Source organism: Camarhynchus parvulus, chromosome 1A, assembly GCF_901933205.1.
Source record: "Camarhynchus parvulus chromosome 1A, STF_HiC, whole genome shotgun sequence".
In the NCBI taxonomy this organism is placed as follows: Eukaryota; Metazoa; Chordata; class Aves; order Passeriformes; family Thraupidae; genus Camarhynchus; species Camarhynchus parvulus.
This window is the reverse complement of record NC_044586.1, coordinates 13,878,321-13,897,653: the sequence shown is the minus strand read 5'-3', so window position 1 is coordinate 13,897,653 and position 19,333 is coordinate 13,878,321. Positions and strand designations below refer to the sequence as shown.

The 19,333-nt window shown below is 43.0% G+C and overlaps 1 protein-coding gene across 1 annotated transcript in view; it reads left to right on the top strand.

Annotated features, from left to right (window-relative positions):
• AKR1D1 (aldo-keto reductase family 1 member D1) overlaps positions 1-12,630 on the top strand; it is a 34,966-nt gene extending 22,336 nt beyond the window's left edge. The window contains exons 4-9 of the mRNA XM_030959800.1: positions 3,274-3,351; positions 5,735-5,857; positions 7,561-7,670; positions 8,145-8,310; positions 9,072-9,154; positions 12,469-12,630. Of these exons, the coding sequence (XP_030815660.1) occupies positions 3,274-3,351; positions 5,735-5,857; positions 7,561-7,670; positions 8,145-8,310; positions 9,072-9,154; positions 12,469-12,511 (603 nt within the window). The 3' untranslated portion in view covers positions 12,512-12,630. The remainder of the gene's footprint in view (positions 1-3,273; positions 3,352-5,734; positions 5,858-7,560; positions 7,671-8,144; positions 8,311-9,071; positions 9,155-12,468) is intronic.
• Positions 12,631-19,333: the final 6,703 nt, after the last annotated feature.

The window sequence follows — 19,333 nt, the reverse complement described above, 5'->3', positions numbered from 1 at the left end:
CACATAGTGAAGGTCATTGTCTCACAATATAAAGATATAGACAGCTGGCTTTAAAGTAATATACATCTGACTCCCTGAGGCTTGTATCAACAATCTTGAGTAGTTAAAGGAGTAGCAGACCTAGAGATTCATTCATGTTTCTCATGAGAGGAGAGAAAAAAATAAGTCACTTTCTTCCTGAAAAATATACACTTTTCAATGTCAAATACAAAATGAAAAAAACCCCATCCTTTTGCAGTGGTGACAGGTTTCCTTTCTCTGCTCTCTCTCTCACAAATACACCCATCCTGCCTGTGATGCTTGCCTTTGATGAGGAGCATGCAGATGTAACTCTAAGAAACTCCTACTCCCCCCTAGTCTGCAAGCATTGGTGCTTTCCTCCCCATCACTGTACTTTTGCTAGCACAGCGATGTACTAGCAAAAGTACATCACTGTAAAAGCAATCTAGCAAAAGCAGTCTCTGGTTGGAAGCAGTGATGTACTTAAGACAGAACTTACAGTACCACCCTGAAAACAGCCAGAAACATGCCCCTGCAGAGCCCAGGCAGCAATTTGTCACAGGGCTTTCAGGCAGAGCAAGAGGACTATGGTTTCAGAGAGCATCACTCAGCAAAGCCCCTCTGCTTTTCAACAGCTCATGAATAGCCACCATGTGGGGTGCAATTATTCACTGACCAACCAACATTAGCCTGTATCTCCCTGTATTTTTTCCCCACATAGATTCCTCATTCAGGACTTCTGTCCTTCCTGCCTTTAGCCCCCAGCAGTGTTGCTCAGCCCCTCCACCCTAGCAAGGGAGTAATCAGCAGAAACAGGTCTCTTAGAGGCCACCATGTGCCCTCCCTCTGTCTGAGGAGCTCATACCCCACAGGTATTTTAGGGGTAAAAAACCAGCAGGTTTTTGGGGGAGTCTTCTCAGATGACTGATTCATGAGTAAGCATCAACTTGTGCACTAAATGATCTGCAAATCTGTCCCAAACTAATGATTCTGTCATCTGATAGGAAAGCAGATATTTTAGTGTTACACTGAACAAGTCTCATCTAAGCATCTTGTAATTTTAAAAGAATAACTCAAAACAGACCACTGGCATCACTATTTGACTTTGTGTTGCCCTTCTGTTTATAGGACAGGCATTCACAGGTTGTTAAAATTGCTCTCTTGAGAAAGCCTGCTTGTCAAAGATCATTTTATGAAAGCAAGGGGACGCGCAGAATTGTCTTCCTGCATGTGTGTTGGTGATAAAATTATAATGGGAGCAGGACTTTTCCTCTCAGTGGTTAAGAGTTGCTGGGTTTTAAACTAGCAAGCAAGGTGTCTGGTGTCTTTTGGAGTGCCTCCAGACTTGGAACATGACATGATAACATGTGATCCCACATAATGGCAGCGACTGTATGGTGTTGCCACACTAATTTCAGTGCTCATGCAGCAGCATGAAGCATACCTTTTATCCAGTATAAAACACAAAGCTATCTCCAAGAGAACTGCAAGAGAAGACATCAGCATTTCTAGGATCACTGGTGTGGTGTAGTTCATGAGAACCCAGAGCTAAAATACATGACCAACTTCTGAAAGACCTTGTCACCACCCTGTCACCATCAAAACACTGCCTTTCTCTCAGCACTTTATCCATCTGCAGGCAGTTCTTCCATTCAGAAATTCCCTTTCATAAAAAGATAGCTTGGTAGAGAAAGTTTTACCTGGAAATTATTGAGCAGAGACAACTGCACTTCAACACCTTGCAGAATTCTCTGCATGTAGGAGGAGGAATTGATCACTGTAGAAATCCACAGTAGTTCACACCACATCTCAGTCAAGAGAAGCTAATCTTCAAGCACCATTCATCCTGACTTGGTTCATTTTTAAAACACAAATGATAAAGGAAAATAGGAGGATGGTAAATTAGCTCATATAATTGCTGCCTATTGACTACTATTTAAAAAAAAAAGTCAAACAGAAGTGAGTGAATTAAAAGTGGGGCAGAGTAAAAAGGTCCTGAATTCAGACTCATTTACTAAAATTAAACAGGTCCAACTGTTTAATATGTTGAACTTGCAGTCCTTGGAAAGTGTGCTGGGGTGTCATGGGATGAATGGTTTGTTCCAAAATACCATGAGGTGGTTTTGCAAATTAAGTTTTTCCACTTCACGCTATGATGGCAAACACTTTGCCTTCTAATTGAAAAAAAAATGTACCCAACAGCCACCTACCTCCTTCTAGTCAAGGTATTCTTTTTCCCATTAAGACAGAGCAACAAAAGCAACAAGTTGTCTTTGTGGAATTCTCTGAGGAAAATCAGCACATTTGGAGGAGAGAGGCTTATGCCTGTAACTGAGACCTTGGCCCTCTGAAACCTGAGTCTGTGTTTTCCTTAGGCTCACTTTTCCCATTAAATGCCTTGGATTTGAACTCAACTGAATTGGGAGGTGATAGTTACTGATCATATTAGTCACAGCTGCATGTTCCCAAGCAGTTACCACGTCAACATCTTGTACCCAAGCCTTTGAAATGTAGTGGTTTGAAGTCAGATCAAATGTCAAACATCAGTGAAGGGTTTTTGCTCAGAAAAAAAGGAAAACCAAACTCCAGCAAAACACAAAAGTGAAATTGTGATCAGACACAAGGGAGGGAGGTGTTAATGCATTGCCTGCAACAGCCGTGAAATAACCAGCAAATAAGAGAAAGCTGTGCTTGTGAGATATCAGCTCATAAATCATCTCTGAAGCCTACAGAGTACAGAGATTGGAGGAGTTTCTAGTGCCCAAAGAAAGGTGGATAATGCACTTAAGAGGTTAGCTATGCCAATAGCCCGTTACTGCCAGAAGTTCCTGGACCCTCCAGCTGTTGGGGAGAGTACCAGCTCAGTCCAGTTCCCAAGTGCCTAGGACACAAGCAAGAGGCAAGGGAAGGGCCAAAATGAAGAGGAAAGAAGTAGAAGAGAACACAAGCTGGTACTCTAACCCAGCCCTTTGGAAGGAGATGAGTCTTCTGGATACCATAACATAAAGGTCAAAAGTTTGCTGAAAAACAAGTCCATCCAGGAACTCCTGAGTGCACTCTCATGTGACAGTTCAGGAGTGTGTCCAAGGACGATCTAGCAGACGAGGATGTGGTAAGCCCAGCATGAATGACCTGCTGAACTTAGGGTGTTTCAGAAAACTACTCAAATTTTTTTTGTTGTTTACTAGTAGAAACAGAGTCTGTGAAAAAAATTTTGCTCTAAGGACTGAAAAATTTTTCTTTAAAGCACAGCAGTATGGTTTTACTTTTCAGCCTGGAGATGCACTCTACCCAAAAGATGAAAATGGAAAATTTATCTACCATGAGACAGACTTATGTGCCACTTGGGAGGTAAGCAAACACAACATCCATCCATATATGCTTTAAACCCACAGATATTCATTCTCATTTTTACTTGTGGTTTTCATAAACATAACTAAAGTAAATTGCCAGGACAAATGGATTGAATTCTACTAGCTCCATGGATAAGTTTTACTTCTATCCTTAAAAATTCTTTAAGGATATTTCTTTTTGCTGTCATTTAATTACTTTTATAACAAAACACTGTTTAAACATCAGACATCCACATTTCCTCTTTAAGAGAGTGCATTCTACATTCACTACTCGAAGCTTTTATCATTAGGTTGTTACCAATTCTTCCCCTTTATCAGATCTTCAAAGAAAGAGAAAGTTGGAGCCCTCAGAAGAGACTAGGTCATCTTGAAAAAAATAAAATCTTTTTCACTTTCAGGAAAAAAACCCAGATTTTGCCCTAAAGCTCACCATAAAAAAAACAAAACAAAACAAAACAAAAAAACCAAACAAAAAAAACCAAACAAAAACCCAAAAAAACCCAACCAACCACCACCAAACAATCAACCAAAAAACCCTATTAAACAAAAAAAGAACCAACATCTCCCCACTCAAACCCCACCCCCCGCCAAAAACCAAAACCCAAGACCTTGCCATCACTTGCCATTAGAACAAGTTCACTCACTTCTAAATTTACTTATCAGATGGGAACAGAAGATTTTTCTGGTAAGAAAACCTGGAGGGAAGTAGCATTTGCCTGAAAGATTGCACCCTAGATTTGTTTGTGATGTGCTCTAGCCCTTTAGGCAGATGTCTCACTAAGCCTAGTGTCACTTGGCTTCAGGATCTTTGGTGAAAGAGAAAATGAGACTAGCATTCTTCTCACATTTCTGCCTCTCAAAGCCATGGACACCTCTTTAGTTCACGGCCAGAGCTGCTCAGCTCTCCCTCTGCACCAGGCCTGATGAAATAGCATCACTAATTACATCCAGTTCACACCAAGAGCGATAAGAGGTGCTACTACGTGCTCCACTTCAGCTTGCGCTGTCCAGATCTGGATAGTCATGTCCCAGTTTAGCTCTACTTGAGGTACAGCAGATAAAGATGAAGAATGGTGAAATTCTGAGTGAAATTTTGAAGGGGGAGAGAGCCCAGAAGGTGCCTGAACTTTCCCTTGGCAGCTGAGCCATCCAGGCTGGGTCTCAGAGAGAAGGGGGACTTCCACGTTAGCTGTTTATGTTACATTTGAATTTGGCTGATGCAGTTCATTCCCCTCTTTTCACAGAATGGTTGCTCAGATATTAAAAGCAATAGCTCACCCAACACTGCTATATTTTTATCTTTGAGCTGGTGTTTAATGTAAAGGTTATTCTATAGCAGGCCACTCTCTTCAGCTAATAAGCCAACAGAAAAATAGGTGGTGGGGACCGCCTGCAAATATCAGCATTAATCTGAATTAAAATGGCTCAACTCAATCCAGATAATTTCACTCTCTCAGTGAAACTAAGCTAGCTGGCAAAAATTAATTCATATGACTGTATTTGCTGACTTGTCACTGAGTGATAGAAGGCATATGAGGCCAACTAGAGGTCATCAAACACAGTGCCTCTAAACCTCCCTGCTTTCAGCTCCTGTAAGACAGAAAGAATAACAAAACATGGAAGGGCATCCAGCTCCATGGTGGGGTCTGCTCTTCCTCAAACAGTCACTGAATTATTTGGGTGCAGAGTTTCAGGCGAGAAGGGGAAGACCATAGGAAAGGAACCCCTTTCCCTTAACAACCCAGCAGATGAAGCAAATGAAGACCAGGGAATATATTCTTGTCCAGTATTCATAAGAGTTTCCCAGCTACTAGGATTTGTCTAAAGCACAAAATATCTAGAATGCCTCTCTCTCACCCACATTTTTTTTTCTGCTTCATATTGTACTGAAGTTTTCTGTGCAGGTTTTGTGATGTGCCTTGCCAGATATTTAAGGGATTTCACTGGATAAAGACTTCAAATGAAAAACTGTCTTACAATCAAAAGGAGTGAATTGACTTATCAGGAAAGCAATCTGTTTTGTTCACTTTGCCTTCTCCAGCTTTGAGGCACCGCTAAAGCAGCGCAAAGTAAGCAAAACTCTCTAAAAGCAGTTGCCTGGCACTTAAGTATCTATATCTCAGGGTAAATCTTTCTGCTCTCCAGACAATTTCTACCCTCACAGGAGGTAAAAAACATTAGGGCTTGGTCTGGAAAGCAGGTCGACACAGGAACAGAGTTTGGTTTGTCTGGACAACACCAGCCTTCATGCTAATAGAGCTGTTAGCTCTGCTGCAGCAAAGGTTCTCAATAATGGTCTATCTTCCACCTCTCTTTAAAATGTACGCTCCAAGAAATCAAGCCAACCTATGGGATTCCTCTTGTCTTTGCTTTCTTTGCAGGCTCTGGAGGCATGCAAAGATGCTGGCTTGGCAAAGTCTATTGGAGTATCCAATTTCAACCGCAGGCAACTGGAGATGATCATGAACAAGCCAGGACTTAAGTACAAACCTGTCAGCAACCAGGTATGACTGCAAGCCAAGGGCAGTGCCTGCCACGATGCCACTGCCCTTTGGGGAATGCAAACACACAGCCTAAGCCACCATGTACACAAAGATGATGTGTACTTTGCCACAGATGCTGCCCTCCATGCTTCCATTTCCAGCTTGAAAATATTACTCTTCCTATCTAGGCTAAAGATCAATATTTGAAGGCTCTGGAGCAATCGCTTTCCTCAGTTTCTGCTCCAGAACAATAAAACTGGTGCCTCTGTGCCAAAGCTCCATAACAAGATTGAATGCTGAGTCAAAGCAGACCTTAGATTTCTGCCATGTACCTTACTTCAAGTCCAGAAATTCCCAAGAAAGCCATTCAGAGCTAACCAGTGCTCAATGAAGCCATGTCTATCTTAGTTAACACCAGCACAACCCTACAGACCCTGAGTCACTCCAGGCTTCTCAAGGATAAAAGCCATTAGAAGCAACTCCTGAATTTCCTGTACTTGCCTCTCTTGTACTTTTCCTATAAGACATTTGTAAGAGAGAAAACGTTCAATTAAAGGAGACCCTGTTATGTGACTGGCCCTAGTGGAACAATCCCATGAGGATGACAGGCACATCTGAGTTAAATTACAGCAGCGGGGCTCTGAGAAGGTGACAAGTGGCAGCGACCCATCTGAGTGCCCAGTACCTTTGGCTCTCGCATTTGGCAGGTCTCTGCATTTCCTAGAAATCTCTGGGAAGCCCTTCTGACTCGTCTGGCACAAATACCCACTTTAGCAGTAATAGAGATGAGGCCAGGGACCAACCAGGACCAAATTCCCACTCCCAGCTGGAATGGCCATGAGGCAGGGAAGGAGGCTGGCCACAGCTTTCATTTCTGTACTTGGCCTGGAGGGAAAGGCTGCCTGTGAGAATAGGAAATTCCAGCACCCTTCCCTGGTATTAACATGCCCAGCGGGTGCAAAATGCAATTGCTGTTTCTGGTGTGCCCCTGAGACTGCAATGAGCATTGCTGATGCTTCCTGGGGTCGAGGAAAACCAGGCAAAAGATTAAGCTCAGCTTAGAGCAGCTGGCCTGCAAGCACAGAAGTGCCAGACAGCTTCAGACTTGCCAGATAGCAACCACTGCAAACAGTGGTTGCTCTGTCACCTTTGAGACATCCATTTCCCAGAGTCTGAGATCACAGCCAGAATATCCATGCCTGTGAGGGAACAGTGTTTGCAACGTGGGAGGGCACAGCTTGCAACAAGGTCATAATCTCACCTTTTGAATACCCCCCCACACCTTTCTAACTGGGACACTTCATGCCAACACTTCCCTAAAAACAACATCAGATTAGTCATCCTGAATGAAGAGGCAGAGAAATGGAGAGCTGACCCACATGAGATGGGTTTCCTTCTCAGTCTATTTGTCTAGTGAGCTTGCCTCACCTCCATAATCCCCACTTATTGCCACCTTTCCACTGCAGGCCAATAAAAGTTCCCTGCAGCCAAATTATGGTTGCAGATGTTAATCTGCTGTCCACCCAAAAAAAGAAAGTAATTAAAAAATCAATCACCCAGCAATGTACAATTAGAATAGTAACCACAGATGGTGTTTCTCCCTTTTCCTTAATTTACATCTATCCTGAAAGCATCACCTGGTCTGTAGCTCTCACAAATATTGGGATATCTGCTTCTTTATCTGGTCCTGTTGATTAGTCATCCTTTCTGTGCTACTCTTGCAGGTAGAATGCCATCCCTACTTCACCCAACCCAAACTCCTAGAATTTTGCAGACAACATGACATCGTTATTGTTGGGTACAGCCCATTGGGAACCTCAAGGGATGAATCATGGTAAGTCCCCATGTTACTTTCAGATAGAGGGACAATATCCAGGGAAACATAGTTCTCCACTGCTGGGTCTCCATGCAAAATACCTCTGCCCCCATTTTTTAAAGTGGTTTTGAACCTCAGTGTCTAAATATTACTGTTGTGAGTCTAAACTTTCAACACTCCTGCCGCATGCTGTCATCAAAGAATGCTAGGTGTCTACATAGGAGGTTGCCTTAGGTCTCCTCTAACAGCAGGCAAGTGTTTGGAATGGTGAATGTGTGGGGCTTAGGTGAGGAAGGATAAACAAAGTCAATGTTAGGACATCACACAGGAAGTTGCCTTTGACAACGCGTCAACCTAAGAGCCAAAGCTTTTCTCCTGTCTTTCACCCTGCTTGTCAAAAGGTGCAGTGTTCTGTCCACAAACAAGTAGATGCCCCTATGTTTAGACATTAAAGATGAGGAGGTTTTCTTTTTCTTCCCACTTTTTTTCCAGGGTAAATGTGTCCTCCCCTCCTTTACTGAAGGATCCTGTGCTGAATGCCATTGGCAAGAAGTACAACAAGACTGCGGCACAGATTGCTTTGCGTTTCAATGTCCAACGAGGGGTGGTGGTGATCCCAAAAAGTTTCAATCCACAACGCATCAGAGAGAATTTCCAGGTAAATTCATACTCCAGTAGTACATGGAAAATCCACTTACATAGGCTTAAAAGGTAATTTCCCCATTTTTTCTGTAGACATATGTAAGGCTTGACCAGTGGCAAACTTTGCCACATTTGATGCTTCTTGTCCCCACCACTAAATGGTAACAAGGTATGACAATAACAGTGCACAGAGGAAATTTTGGTGTCTTTTAACTCTCTGGAGCAGCTAAAGCTCCAGCTGCTGGTGTGTCCCAGAGCAGCAGCTGCTGCAGTGAGCAGGACAAGCGAGATGAGGTAACTCAGTAGGTCAGTAGCCCAAGGCTGCAGGAGCTCAGGAAGGACCTATTGTTCTGCCCTGTCTTCAGGTATGGGACAGCTCTGCTAGGGAAGGGTAGCTGCACACAAATGCGACAGAAAGGTTCACAACCACACCACCAGAAAACATTTGGTTTGACTACCACCCAAAAATAAGATTATTTTGTTCTTGCATCCCTTGCAGCACTCAGTACTCACAGTGCTCCCTACTTCCCCTGGAAATACATTGCTTTCAAAGCTGGTGTCTCAGTATTGCCAGACCACCTTCCACTTCTTGCAAAAAAGGTGTAGGCAAATGTGACTGGGCTTATTCATGTCCTCGAGACTCCTGCAAATGCAAGTAAGCATGGGTTTGTGGGAGAGATACAGGGAGAAGGAGGGATTGTATTTCTGGAATCTGGAACATATGAAGGTTGATCATGACAAGAAATGCTAACTCATTCCTGACATCTCTTCCATTAGATCTTTGACTTCTCCCTCACTGAGCAAGAGATGAAAGAAATTGAAGCCCTGAACAAAAATGTTCGTTATGTGGAACTGTTAATGTAAGTACAGGAGAAATCCTAGATCCTCATAGGGCATTCCTGTTCTTTCAGAGAATTTAAAAAAAAAAATCCCTTCCTTTGAATATTAATTTTGTATATACAACCCTATTCTAAGGTAAGGGTTGAACATGAGAGACTTTTAATGCAGCCTGAGTATGCTCCTGGACCCATTGCAAAAATAAGTATACAATATTTGCCTGCAGCTCAGGTTCTCAAAGCCCACCCAGTAGGAAATGAGTGTATCTTGCTATTCCATCTCTCCTCCATTTCTTTAAACTCCTTCTGCTACGTGGTGAATGGCGGTCTCAGACACTGATAAGGCATAGCATCGTCCCTGTCTAGAAGTGTAGATATTGGAGCTGAAATTCAAATAAAATTGAATTGTACCTTCTTCTAAGAAAAACAGAAGAACAGAAAGCTCGTTTGACTGCTAGACCACTTCTTAACTATCTCTTCTGAGACCTATCCAGGCTTGATCTCTTGCTGCTTGTCACCTAAAGCTTACCACCCAGTATAGTCTTGCTTCACCTGAAAGCTCCAACCTAGCCAAAAACCCCTCTCTTCCAGAGGATGAGGCTGTTTGTTTATCCTTCATCTCAAAAGCATCTACAGCTTATGGCCAAACTTTGTTTTCCCTTTTCAGGGCACTCAGTAAGTAGCCAAATGCTAGAGATTAATTTCCACGCATTTCTCCTTAGATTATCTGTGTCCTGCTAAATTGTAGCGTGAAATGAAAGCATTGATAACAGCATCAATAGCACTCTAAAATCTTGACCATTGCTCAAAAGATACAGGGAAATGTTGCAAAGAAACAAACAAACCACTTACTGTGCTGCATAAATATGATCAAAAATATGCACTAATTTAAAAGCATCATAATGGAGCGCATTTTTCACATTTAAGCTCAGCCAGGTGCTCTGAAGCTTTTGTTTCTTAAAACTTAAAATAGCCTTCCATCAATTAGCAGTAGTTAGTTCCAGAAGGCTTCTCGCAAATGGCCTCAGAGATTCTTAAGTGTGTTTTGGTATCTGACACAGTTTGGTTTTATATAGCAAAATTGAGTTATAGCATCATTTAAATTTTGAAGATTATATACACGAAATGTAACCTTGGTGCAAACTCAAGAGCCTTTCCTAGAATCAAAGTCAAAGGCTGCAAATGCCCACAGGGGAAGAACTTTCTAAGCTACCAATCTAAAAAACTAATAAGTTAAATGCTTTACTTTATTAGACTGAATTTGGTCATAGGAGGCCACCAAGGATATAAGGAAAACAGGATGCATAGGAGGGGCATTGCAGCTCTAGTTTTCACAAGAGCTCCGTGTTTGGGGAAAAATGTTTAAGTACAATCTGATCTCAGCTATGAAAAAAGCCTTATTGGAAAAGTGATGTTGCCACGTAAGGAGCAGATACATAGATTTATATATATAGATATATATGCCTACTCTGCGTTACCACACTGAAGTGTCTGGAATTGACACTGCATCAGACAAATTACCAGCCTAAATACATTTCTTATTTCATCCAGCAATCTGTAGCTGAAAAAGTCAAACCACGCTACAGAAAGACTTTTGGTTAGACAACTTCATGCAAAACTTTTGACTGCTGTGATACACATGCCAGCAGGAATGGAAAAATCCAGCTTTTCTCTGGTTCTTCCCCTTATCAGCTACCATAAAGGGTACTGTGTGCAAACCTGTTGTTCCGATGGTATGAGTAAGCCCATGCAAACAGGATAACGCAATCAGTGGAATGAATTAGCAAGTTAAGCATCTGAGAAGAAAATGGAGGTTTTATAAAAACATGAGTACTTCAGGAAATCTCAATCTGAAGTTGTTTCTTCTCCTCTTGGAGAAATCTGGAAGCACTGTGCAGGGCAAGTTTTACATTAATGTATCTGCTTGATTTATCTTATGCTCCCATTCTCTGCTATGGATGTTTTTCCTTACCAGCTATGCCAAGCTGCACTGACTCCTCCAAGTGAATCATTTTCACTCAAAGGACTCAGACTTTTGAATATGTGAGATCTGATTAGCAAGCATGCTCAATAGATGAAAAGTAGAGATAATGACACTGGCAACTCAGACATCATTAAATTATACTGAAGTCAAACAAGCCAAAGTGTTGTGGCTTGTTTTGTTTTTTGGGATTTTTTTTCAACCAACTCAATCTGTTAATGTGTAAACACTTGGTCTTGGCTGAATATTGGAATGAAATGTTTTGACACAACCAATTCAAAATGTTTGATGCCTTCCAGTTAGTTACCTTCAATATTGTGAAATGTGTCCTTCCCAGACTGGAACGATTCACAGCTGGGTAAATGCCAGTATTTGTTGTGCTGCGCTGTAAGGCAAGGCAGCCAGCTGCCATGGTGCACCTGAGAATGCTCTTCAGAAATTTTTCATTTAGCTAATGGAAAGTGTTTGTCAAGCCAGGGCTTGTGATTTAGCATCAGCTTCTCAAACAAACAAGAAAACCCACAACAGAAAACAGCTACCTCTCTCTCAAGACTGCCAATAATGGGCAAACAGTGTTATTTTTTTCACCTGAAGTTGACCCTGGGAATTTTCTTCTTGCCTTTTATAATGATCCCAAATTGTGCATCTTCCCTGAGCATGCAGTTTCTAAAACGAAGCCTGAAATGTCTTTTTGTTAGGGTGCACCCACAACCATCCCTTTCTCCCCTGAACAGGGTCATCCCAAAGCTTATTTGTAAATTCTCTGCCACAGTAGATACTGGCAGAATATCTACGTGTAGGCTGAGCTAGAGGAAAGCCAGACCTAGTTTAGTTATGGCAGCTGCTTGGGGAAAGAACCACCCTAGACCCAGATCCGTTCATGCCAGCTCTAAGGTCATAAGGCAAAGCAGAACAGTCTGGTGTACCTCTTCTTCACACATAGCCCTTATTTCTAGATGTCTTTCTAGACATCTGAGCAAAGATTTCCCCTCCCACAGTATAGCACACATGGTGAAGCCATCCCCCTTTCCTAAAACACTTCTACTCACCTGAGTTAAATAGTGAGAATAGTTGACATCCAGAGTCCTGTTGATTTCCCTCATCTCTCCTTAAGATATGCAGCCCGTAGGCCTTAAAAATGGTCTTTTACTTTCCTCTCCTTAAATACACAGGCTTGCTTCCAGCTCTGCAGGGGCAGTTATTCAGAGCAGAACAGCTTCTGGATAAGTAGGAGAACCTTCCATGAAGGCCACATATATATTGCAAGGAAGAGGTTTGCTGGGCACAGGTCAATTGCAGTGATTTGATATCTTGCTTCACCCAAGGAGCTCACTTGTCCAATCTGACCTTTCCACAGGTGGCGTGACCATCCAGAGTACCCCTTCAATGATGAATACTGAAAAAGAGGTGGCTCTGGACAGCCAGCCAATGCTGTTAGGCTTTGCTGATAGACACTCAATGTTTGGTGCTTTGTCTTCATGTAAGGCTGTTCAAACCAGCATTAAAAACATGACAATTATTTCTTTTTGTCTTGTCAGTCTCTTCTTGTTATTGGTGACCAAATCTATTTAATTCATTGAATTTCTGGTTTTGGCATATCAGGCTTTAATGCTGAACACTGAACATTCAAGACTGACTGCTGATAAAACTGAAGATTTCTCCTAAAAACAACCTCGCTAGTTCAAACCAAATCAGTTTCACTTAATGGAATATTTCTCACTTAAACTGAAACAAAACCTTCCACTTCAGTAGGTGTGAGGCAGAATCAGAATCACAGAACAGGCAAAGTTTGAAGAGGCCACAGAGGGGTCACGTGGTCCAAACCAGGACCATTTTCTCTTGCAGCTTGAGTAAGAGAAAGTCAAGAGTGGTGAACTAACTGAATCCGATACATATGCACATATTTTTGCTGATATGGACTTGGTATGTGAACTGCTTCACGCAATGAAGCCCCTTTACCTCTGACCAGAGTTTTCTGCAGCTGCACATGTGAGCTTTATTCCAAAGGTACATCTCAGCTGGCTCCACATGGAACTAGTTCAAGCCCTAGAGCATTACAAGCAGGTTCATATTCCCACACACACACACCCCTCAGGTGAGGACCTCAGTAAAACACAAGACAGTGTATGACACTTGTATTACATTATACTTGTTATTCAAGGGTGGCATCAGCTAGCATTGCATACATAACCTGCAGCTACAACTAGGGAGGTCCTCATCTCATGAGATTAAAAATCCCTTGAACTTCTTTCATGACGCACTAACTGATACTAAACCAAGAAAAGATCTGTTCACTTAAAAATTCTTATAAGCGTGAAGGCAGAACCATGTACACTGGGGTAAGGAAGACCGACTCCTTCAGCATGAACTTCTTTTTCAGACCACTGGTTTGCAGCCTATAGGTGCACCTGCCCATACCCACACCTGCAGAAGGCTTTGCCTCCCTCCTGAACCCCAATTGCCTGCCACTGAGGGAGTACACTGTAGAGGTATCAGAGAAGAAACGAAACAATACACTCATAGAGTACTTCATGTACCAGAATGCACGTACATTGGAAAATGTGTCATACATAAGCTTCACTCTATAGCATCTGCTTTTATTTATTACCATTGCTATTTATTATCCCTGGAGTGACTAGAGCAGGAAAATGCCAGAGTGTACAGTTCACAGAAACTCCTCTGTATGGTCATGGTGGGCTCCTCAGAGCTGACACAAACAGGGACAGGGATGACCACTTCACAGGAGCAGCAGGGAAGGCTCCCAACAGGGTCAAGTGCAAATGCATCCCTGGATGAACTCAGTGGGCACCACTGGAGAAGTCAGGCCCCTTCAGCAGGGGTGGCCTTCATATAGCATTTATAAATCCATCCATAAATCTATGCCAACAAAGAAGAATTCTGCTTCCTGGCAGTTACCCAAGGGCAATTCCCATTTTATTCTATTACCCGCTTAGACCAGAGGGGGATATAAAAAACAAAAGTGGGGCAGATGTCTCTTCTTTCTCCTCAGATGCATTAGAAATTTCCTGGTGTACATCTAAGGACAATCCCAAGGTCATGTGGAACTCTGCACCCAGGGGTGTTCAGAACCACTGTCACAAGTCCTGCTTTGCCCCTTTGCAAACAGCTGAGGTCCTGGTCAAAAAACTGAATAAAATCCAAGTCTAAATTCAAGTGCCAGAGAGGAGGAGTTACCACCATACCCAACATGTTATTCCAGTTGCTTCATAAGTACAAGCCCTAAATAGAGCTCACAAGGCTCAGCTGCTTAACAGTAGCACTGTACAAATTTTTGCACTGTAACTTGACCAGGTGCCATTCTCCAATCACAGCCAACATTCAGGGCAGGTTTGGCAAAGCTCTTGTTGTCTACAACTGCAAATGTCAACTAGTGCTTAGCTTAAATGCTCTCACCAGCCCCTTTTGCAGCTCACTGCCCTTTCCAGGCATCCTCCTCCCTGAGGTCAGGCAGCACTGGAGATTCTAATTAAGCAGGTGACCTTGTACACCTTGTGAGTAAGGAAGACAATACAGTGAAACCTCTCTAACAGGGAACACCATATAATCAAATATTCAACCTATACTGATTAAATAATGCAGGACAGATTGTTAGAGTTCCTCCTGCCCAAGTCATGCCATCAAATTCCTCCTCCCTTTAATTTTAATAGAATCCTCCTCCTCCTCCTTTGCATTTGTATCTGATGAAAAAAGATTCAACCTCTTCCCAGGGGCAAATGCTCCCATACTAGTTTCCATCAGTTATGAAACTGCTACTGACATATAGCTTACTTTTCCCCTCCACCTCTGCTCAGTTTCAGACTATTGCTCCCCATTGCTCTCCAACTTACCCTATGAAGAAAAGGCTTAGATGGGGAATATGAATGGGCCTGCAGGTGGGAGCTTGGGAAACCCATTCTACCAGCAGCTGCACAAGGAGAGAGAAAAGCCCAAACTGCAGCCCCAAGTATGATTTGCTTCCATCTAGCACATTTCAGTCTTACTGGCCTCACTGCCTGGTATGAAACACATCACTTGGAATGGTCACGTACAGCCCTGCTCCAACTGGAAGGGTCCAGCATGGACAGAGAGGCCTTCAGCATCTCTTGCTCTGACAGGACTCACACATGACAAGAATAGACCAAATCATGTACTGGAAAATTTACTCACTTTTGTAAATTGAGTAAATAACCTGAATTGTTTATGACTCTTTGTATATCTGCAAAGCAAAGTGAAATCCAAAAGACATTTGCTTCAGCTACACACAAGTTACTTTACAGCAAAGAGAACAAATTATGCAGCACTTCAGATTCTTTCAGCAGACTAAGAGCTGGTGTGGTCAGCAGAAACCCAGGTGATGTGCTAACATCCCCAGCAGCATAGCAGCTGCCACAGCAGTTGATTAGAGCTCGGGCTTACCTGGCATTCTCTGCTGTTACACAAGCTCAGGGCAGAGCACAGGTCTGTTGATGCAGCACCATGGGCATGTGCACGCTCACGTTCAGCGAGTGAAGCAACAGGAAAGCGCTGGCACAGCTATCGTGCAACCACCCCACCCTGCAATGCAAGGGGACAGGAATTTCCCCCACAGGCAGGCAGAGCTTCCTCTCCCCCAAGACTAAGCACCTGGAATAGGAGTCTGTTTCAGAAAGGACATGCATCCAATTTTCCCTAAAACTGTGCAAGAGAAATAGGGAAAATAGTAAGAGGCAAAGTGGGATGGGCACCATATATTTTGACAGTCTTACATTAAAGAATGCCCCTTGGATTTTTATCACATTTTTGTACCACAAAGCTGCCAAGAGACTTACAAGAGTGTAGAGGAAAATGCAAGTGGCCATATCAAGCCATCAACCACAATTAGGATGCAATTTTGGGTAGACAGAAATGGACACAGGGAAAGGAAGGAAGTACCTGTAGTACTGTACTTTTTCACCTGTTGACTGTCAGTAAGACCTGGGTGCAAAAATGAGATCTCTTCTCCTGGTCAAAGTGTAATGATAACTGAGGGCAGATAGTGAGTTTTGCAAACAGTCAGAGAGGATAGTGACCACAAAAGGCAATGCCTTTGGCTGCATGCAGCAGGGTCCTCATTTAATGACACTTCTTCATTTCACTCTTTTCTGGTATCCAACAAAGCCCAAAAGCTGCTCACCTCCAGAATGGCAGAATATTTAACCATTACCACTTTCTTGGGAAGTGCAAGGGTCTTCAACAGCAGAGAGGCTGGTACATTCCTTAACTAATTAAGATCATCTTGTAACTAGAATCAGAGTTGATTTGTCAGTTTGGTGTGTGAATTGTTTAAGTGTGGAAGCAAAGCCAGGGTTACAGGGACTCTTAAAGGAAAAGAAATCACATGCCTGGGATGTGCAAGACATTTCTCAAATCTCCACAGCAAGCAGTGAGGACAAACTCAGATCCTTGTGTAGAGCGAGTCAAATGTGAAGATTTAAGATGAGATGACAACCTTTCTACTCTGAGTAAAACCAGTGTCTCTTTGTTGCTATCTGCCAGACCAAAACACTTTGAAATAAATCAATTTTGTATTTGCAAGATGATTTTCTTATTTCTGGGGGGGAGAGGAAGGGAGGGATCTGCTGTTCCAGAACATTTTTCCCAGCTCTCAACAAGAAAATTCACATGTCTAGAGGTAAGCACTGGGGTGAAGAAGAAAGTCCATAAGAGAGTGACATGTTAGAATGAGATTCAGCAGGCTTATTTCACTTGTGACCTAAACTGCGAACACATTTGCCTTTGGGGGCAGAGTAATCAGCACGTAGTTGGGTACTAGAGCAGTTTTTACACTAATTGATTCTCAGCAGTGCCATATTTCAGCTCTTCCCAACATCCTACTACCCTGGAGCAAAACCCCCAGCTTATAATAAAGGGCTTTGAGAGTGCAAAAGCCAAAAAAAAATTAATTTTCCAATGCCAGACAGACTCCTTGGGGAACCCTAACTCAACATGCATGAGCAATACTCACAACAGGACAACACATTGCAAATAAAATGCAAAGCAGAACCAAATGGAAAAAGAGGACAGAAAGAAGGAGCTGGAAAGGAAGACAACACGTGTGTATAAACACTTACACATGGACACCAGGGGCACCACTGGAGGAAGCTGCTCAATTTCTGCTCTGTAGACTGCAAAGCTACATGGGTGGAGGTCTCAGATCAGTCCAAGATCACTGAATGCAGCAAAGACAAAATTTTGCATCAGGACAAATGTACACTCCATTAAAGATAAATGAGAGCTCATGCTGACCCAGAATATGTCTCAGTGAAACCCTGCACATAACAAAAGTCCGTTCTAGGGCAGGGTGCTGAGGACTTTGGGTAGGATCCTGCTGACATTGCAGCACATAAAAATCAGGACTGACTGCTGACACAAGGTACAGATGCACAAACCAGAGGCCCCATGCCCTCACTGCAAGGAAACTCATCCCAAGTTTTCTCTTCCTCCAATTAACCAGACCAGGGTTGTTCTGCCAAGCTAGGACAGACCCTTGGGAAAGCTAGCCAAGGGTATTTTGCTTTGTGATCTCTTCAGAAAACTATTTTGCTCTTCATGCCACTACCTCAGCTTCCACCTACAGGGTGATACCCTGCCCTGTGTGTGAAATAGGGAGGTTTCCCAGAAAAGTGATCCCCTCAACCCATATGTTCAGCAGTGATGGATCCAGACAGTCCAGAACAGCCCAAATCAGTTGTTTGGCAGCATACTTTGCAGTCAATCCCTGCATTTCCACTGTGGTGAGACTGTAGTCCTGCTTTTTTTTTCCTACAGGATTATGAGGAGATTGCCTTTACATGGTATTAGCCATACTGATTTGTGCTTGAGGCACTTCAAAGAGGAACCTCCAACATTCAGAAGGTTCTTCTCTGTGGATCAGAAATCCACACCTACAGTCAACATGCTATCTCTCTGGTCCCCTGTGAAGTACAATCCTTCCAGAACAGGAGAGAAAAGCTGAAAAGTTAAGCACTGACTTAGGATTTCTACTAGCTTTTTTCTAGTCATGGCATTTAGAGCACACCAGGAGTCATAAATTTCCTTGGCAATCTACACCTCTCCAGGCCCAAGACCACCAAGTTACTTGGCTCACAGCCCTGTGTTTCCAGAATTGGTCTTTGAGTGGGCAAGGGTTTGAGGCCATAAGAGCAATTTCAGAGCGCACGGTAGGAGGAAGGGGGGCACCGTAGTTCCCTTTCCTCAGCACTCAGAACACTGAGAAGTGGCACAGGAAGTCAGCTTCAAATCTTTATGGGGGTTTTAACCAACATACCTCACCTTATCCAGTTACCAAGCCCTACAGTCTCATGGAAGGCATCTGGCTCCATCTACACTGAACTTTTCAACTTTGCATGAGCCACTCATCAGGGTAAAAGGGGGAACTAGCTGAGAAACACAATGTACTTTCTTGGGAAGGAGGGCACTCGCAGTCCAGGCCTCACCCTGGTCACTGGTGATGGGAAAACACAGAACAGGGACCAAACCTTTCCCCCTTTGTACTATGGCTCATCCTAGTGCTATGCAAGTTGCTCTCTTTGCTGTTTCTTTTGGACTCAACACCAGTTATGTCATCAGAGAGGATCCTCTGAGTTGGAAAGGATGATATGAGTATCAATTCCATCACAATATGAGTAAATGTGAATTTCACTGCAAATTTTCTGGCATTGTTACCACAGTGTCAGCAAGCCCTGCAGCATCCCTCAAGCAAACACATGCCCTAGCAGGCTGCAGAGATACTACAGAAAGAACTGAATTGATTTGCACCTCTTTCTCACCCAATAGCTCTAGTACTCCACAGACATCAGTGATTGACCTTCTGTGACTTTCTCTGACTCCTCCAAATCTTATTCCTTGACCCTCTTTGCAGCTAAACACATCCATTCTTGTTCTCTCCCCTCTCACAAGTTTCTTTTTGCCACATGAATGAACAACTACATCAAACTTGGCTGTTGAGTGAGGGTTCCCTTCACACATTCTCACTCCCTGCAAAGATTACTCGGATGATTACTTCATTTTTCTGGATTCTTCCTGTTCATTGAGGAAAGAGGCCTTGACATGACCCACCTCCAGGGAAAGGTTACTCACCTAAGGTATCTCCCAGGTCTGGGAAAATCCAGCATTTAAAAACAGTATTGAGTGTGAAGTACATCTTTACAGTAGCATTTATGATGGAAGTGTGGATATGCTGTGCTAATCATGAGAAATTACAA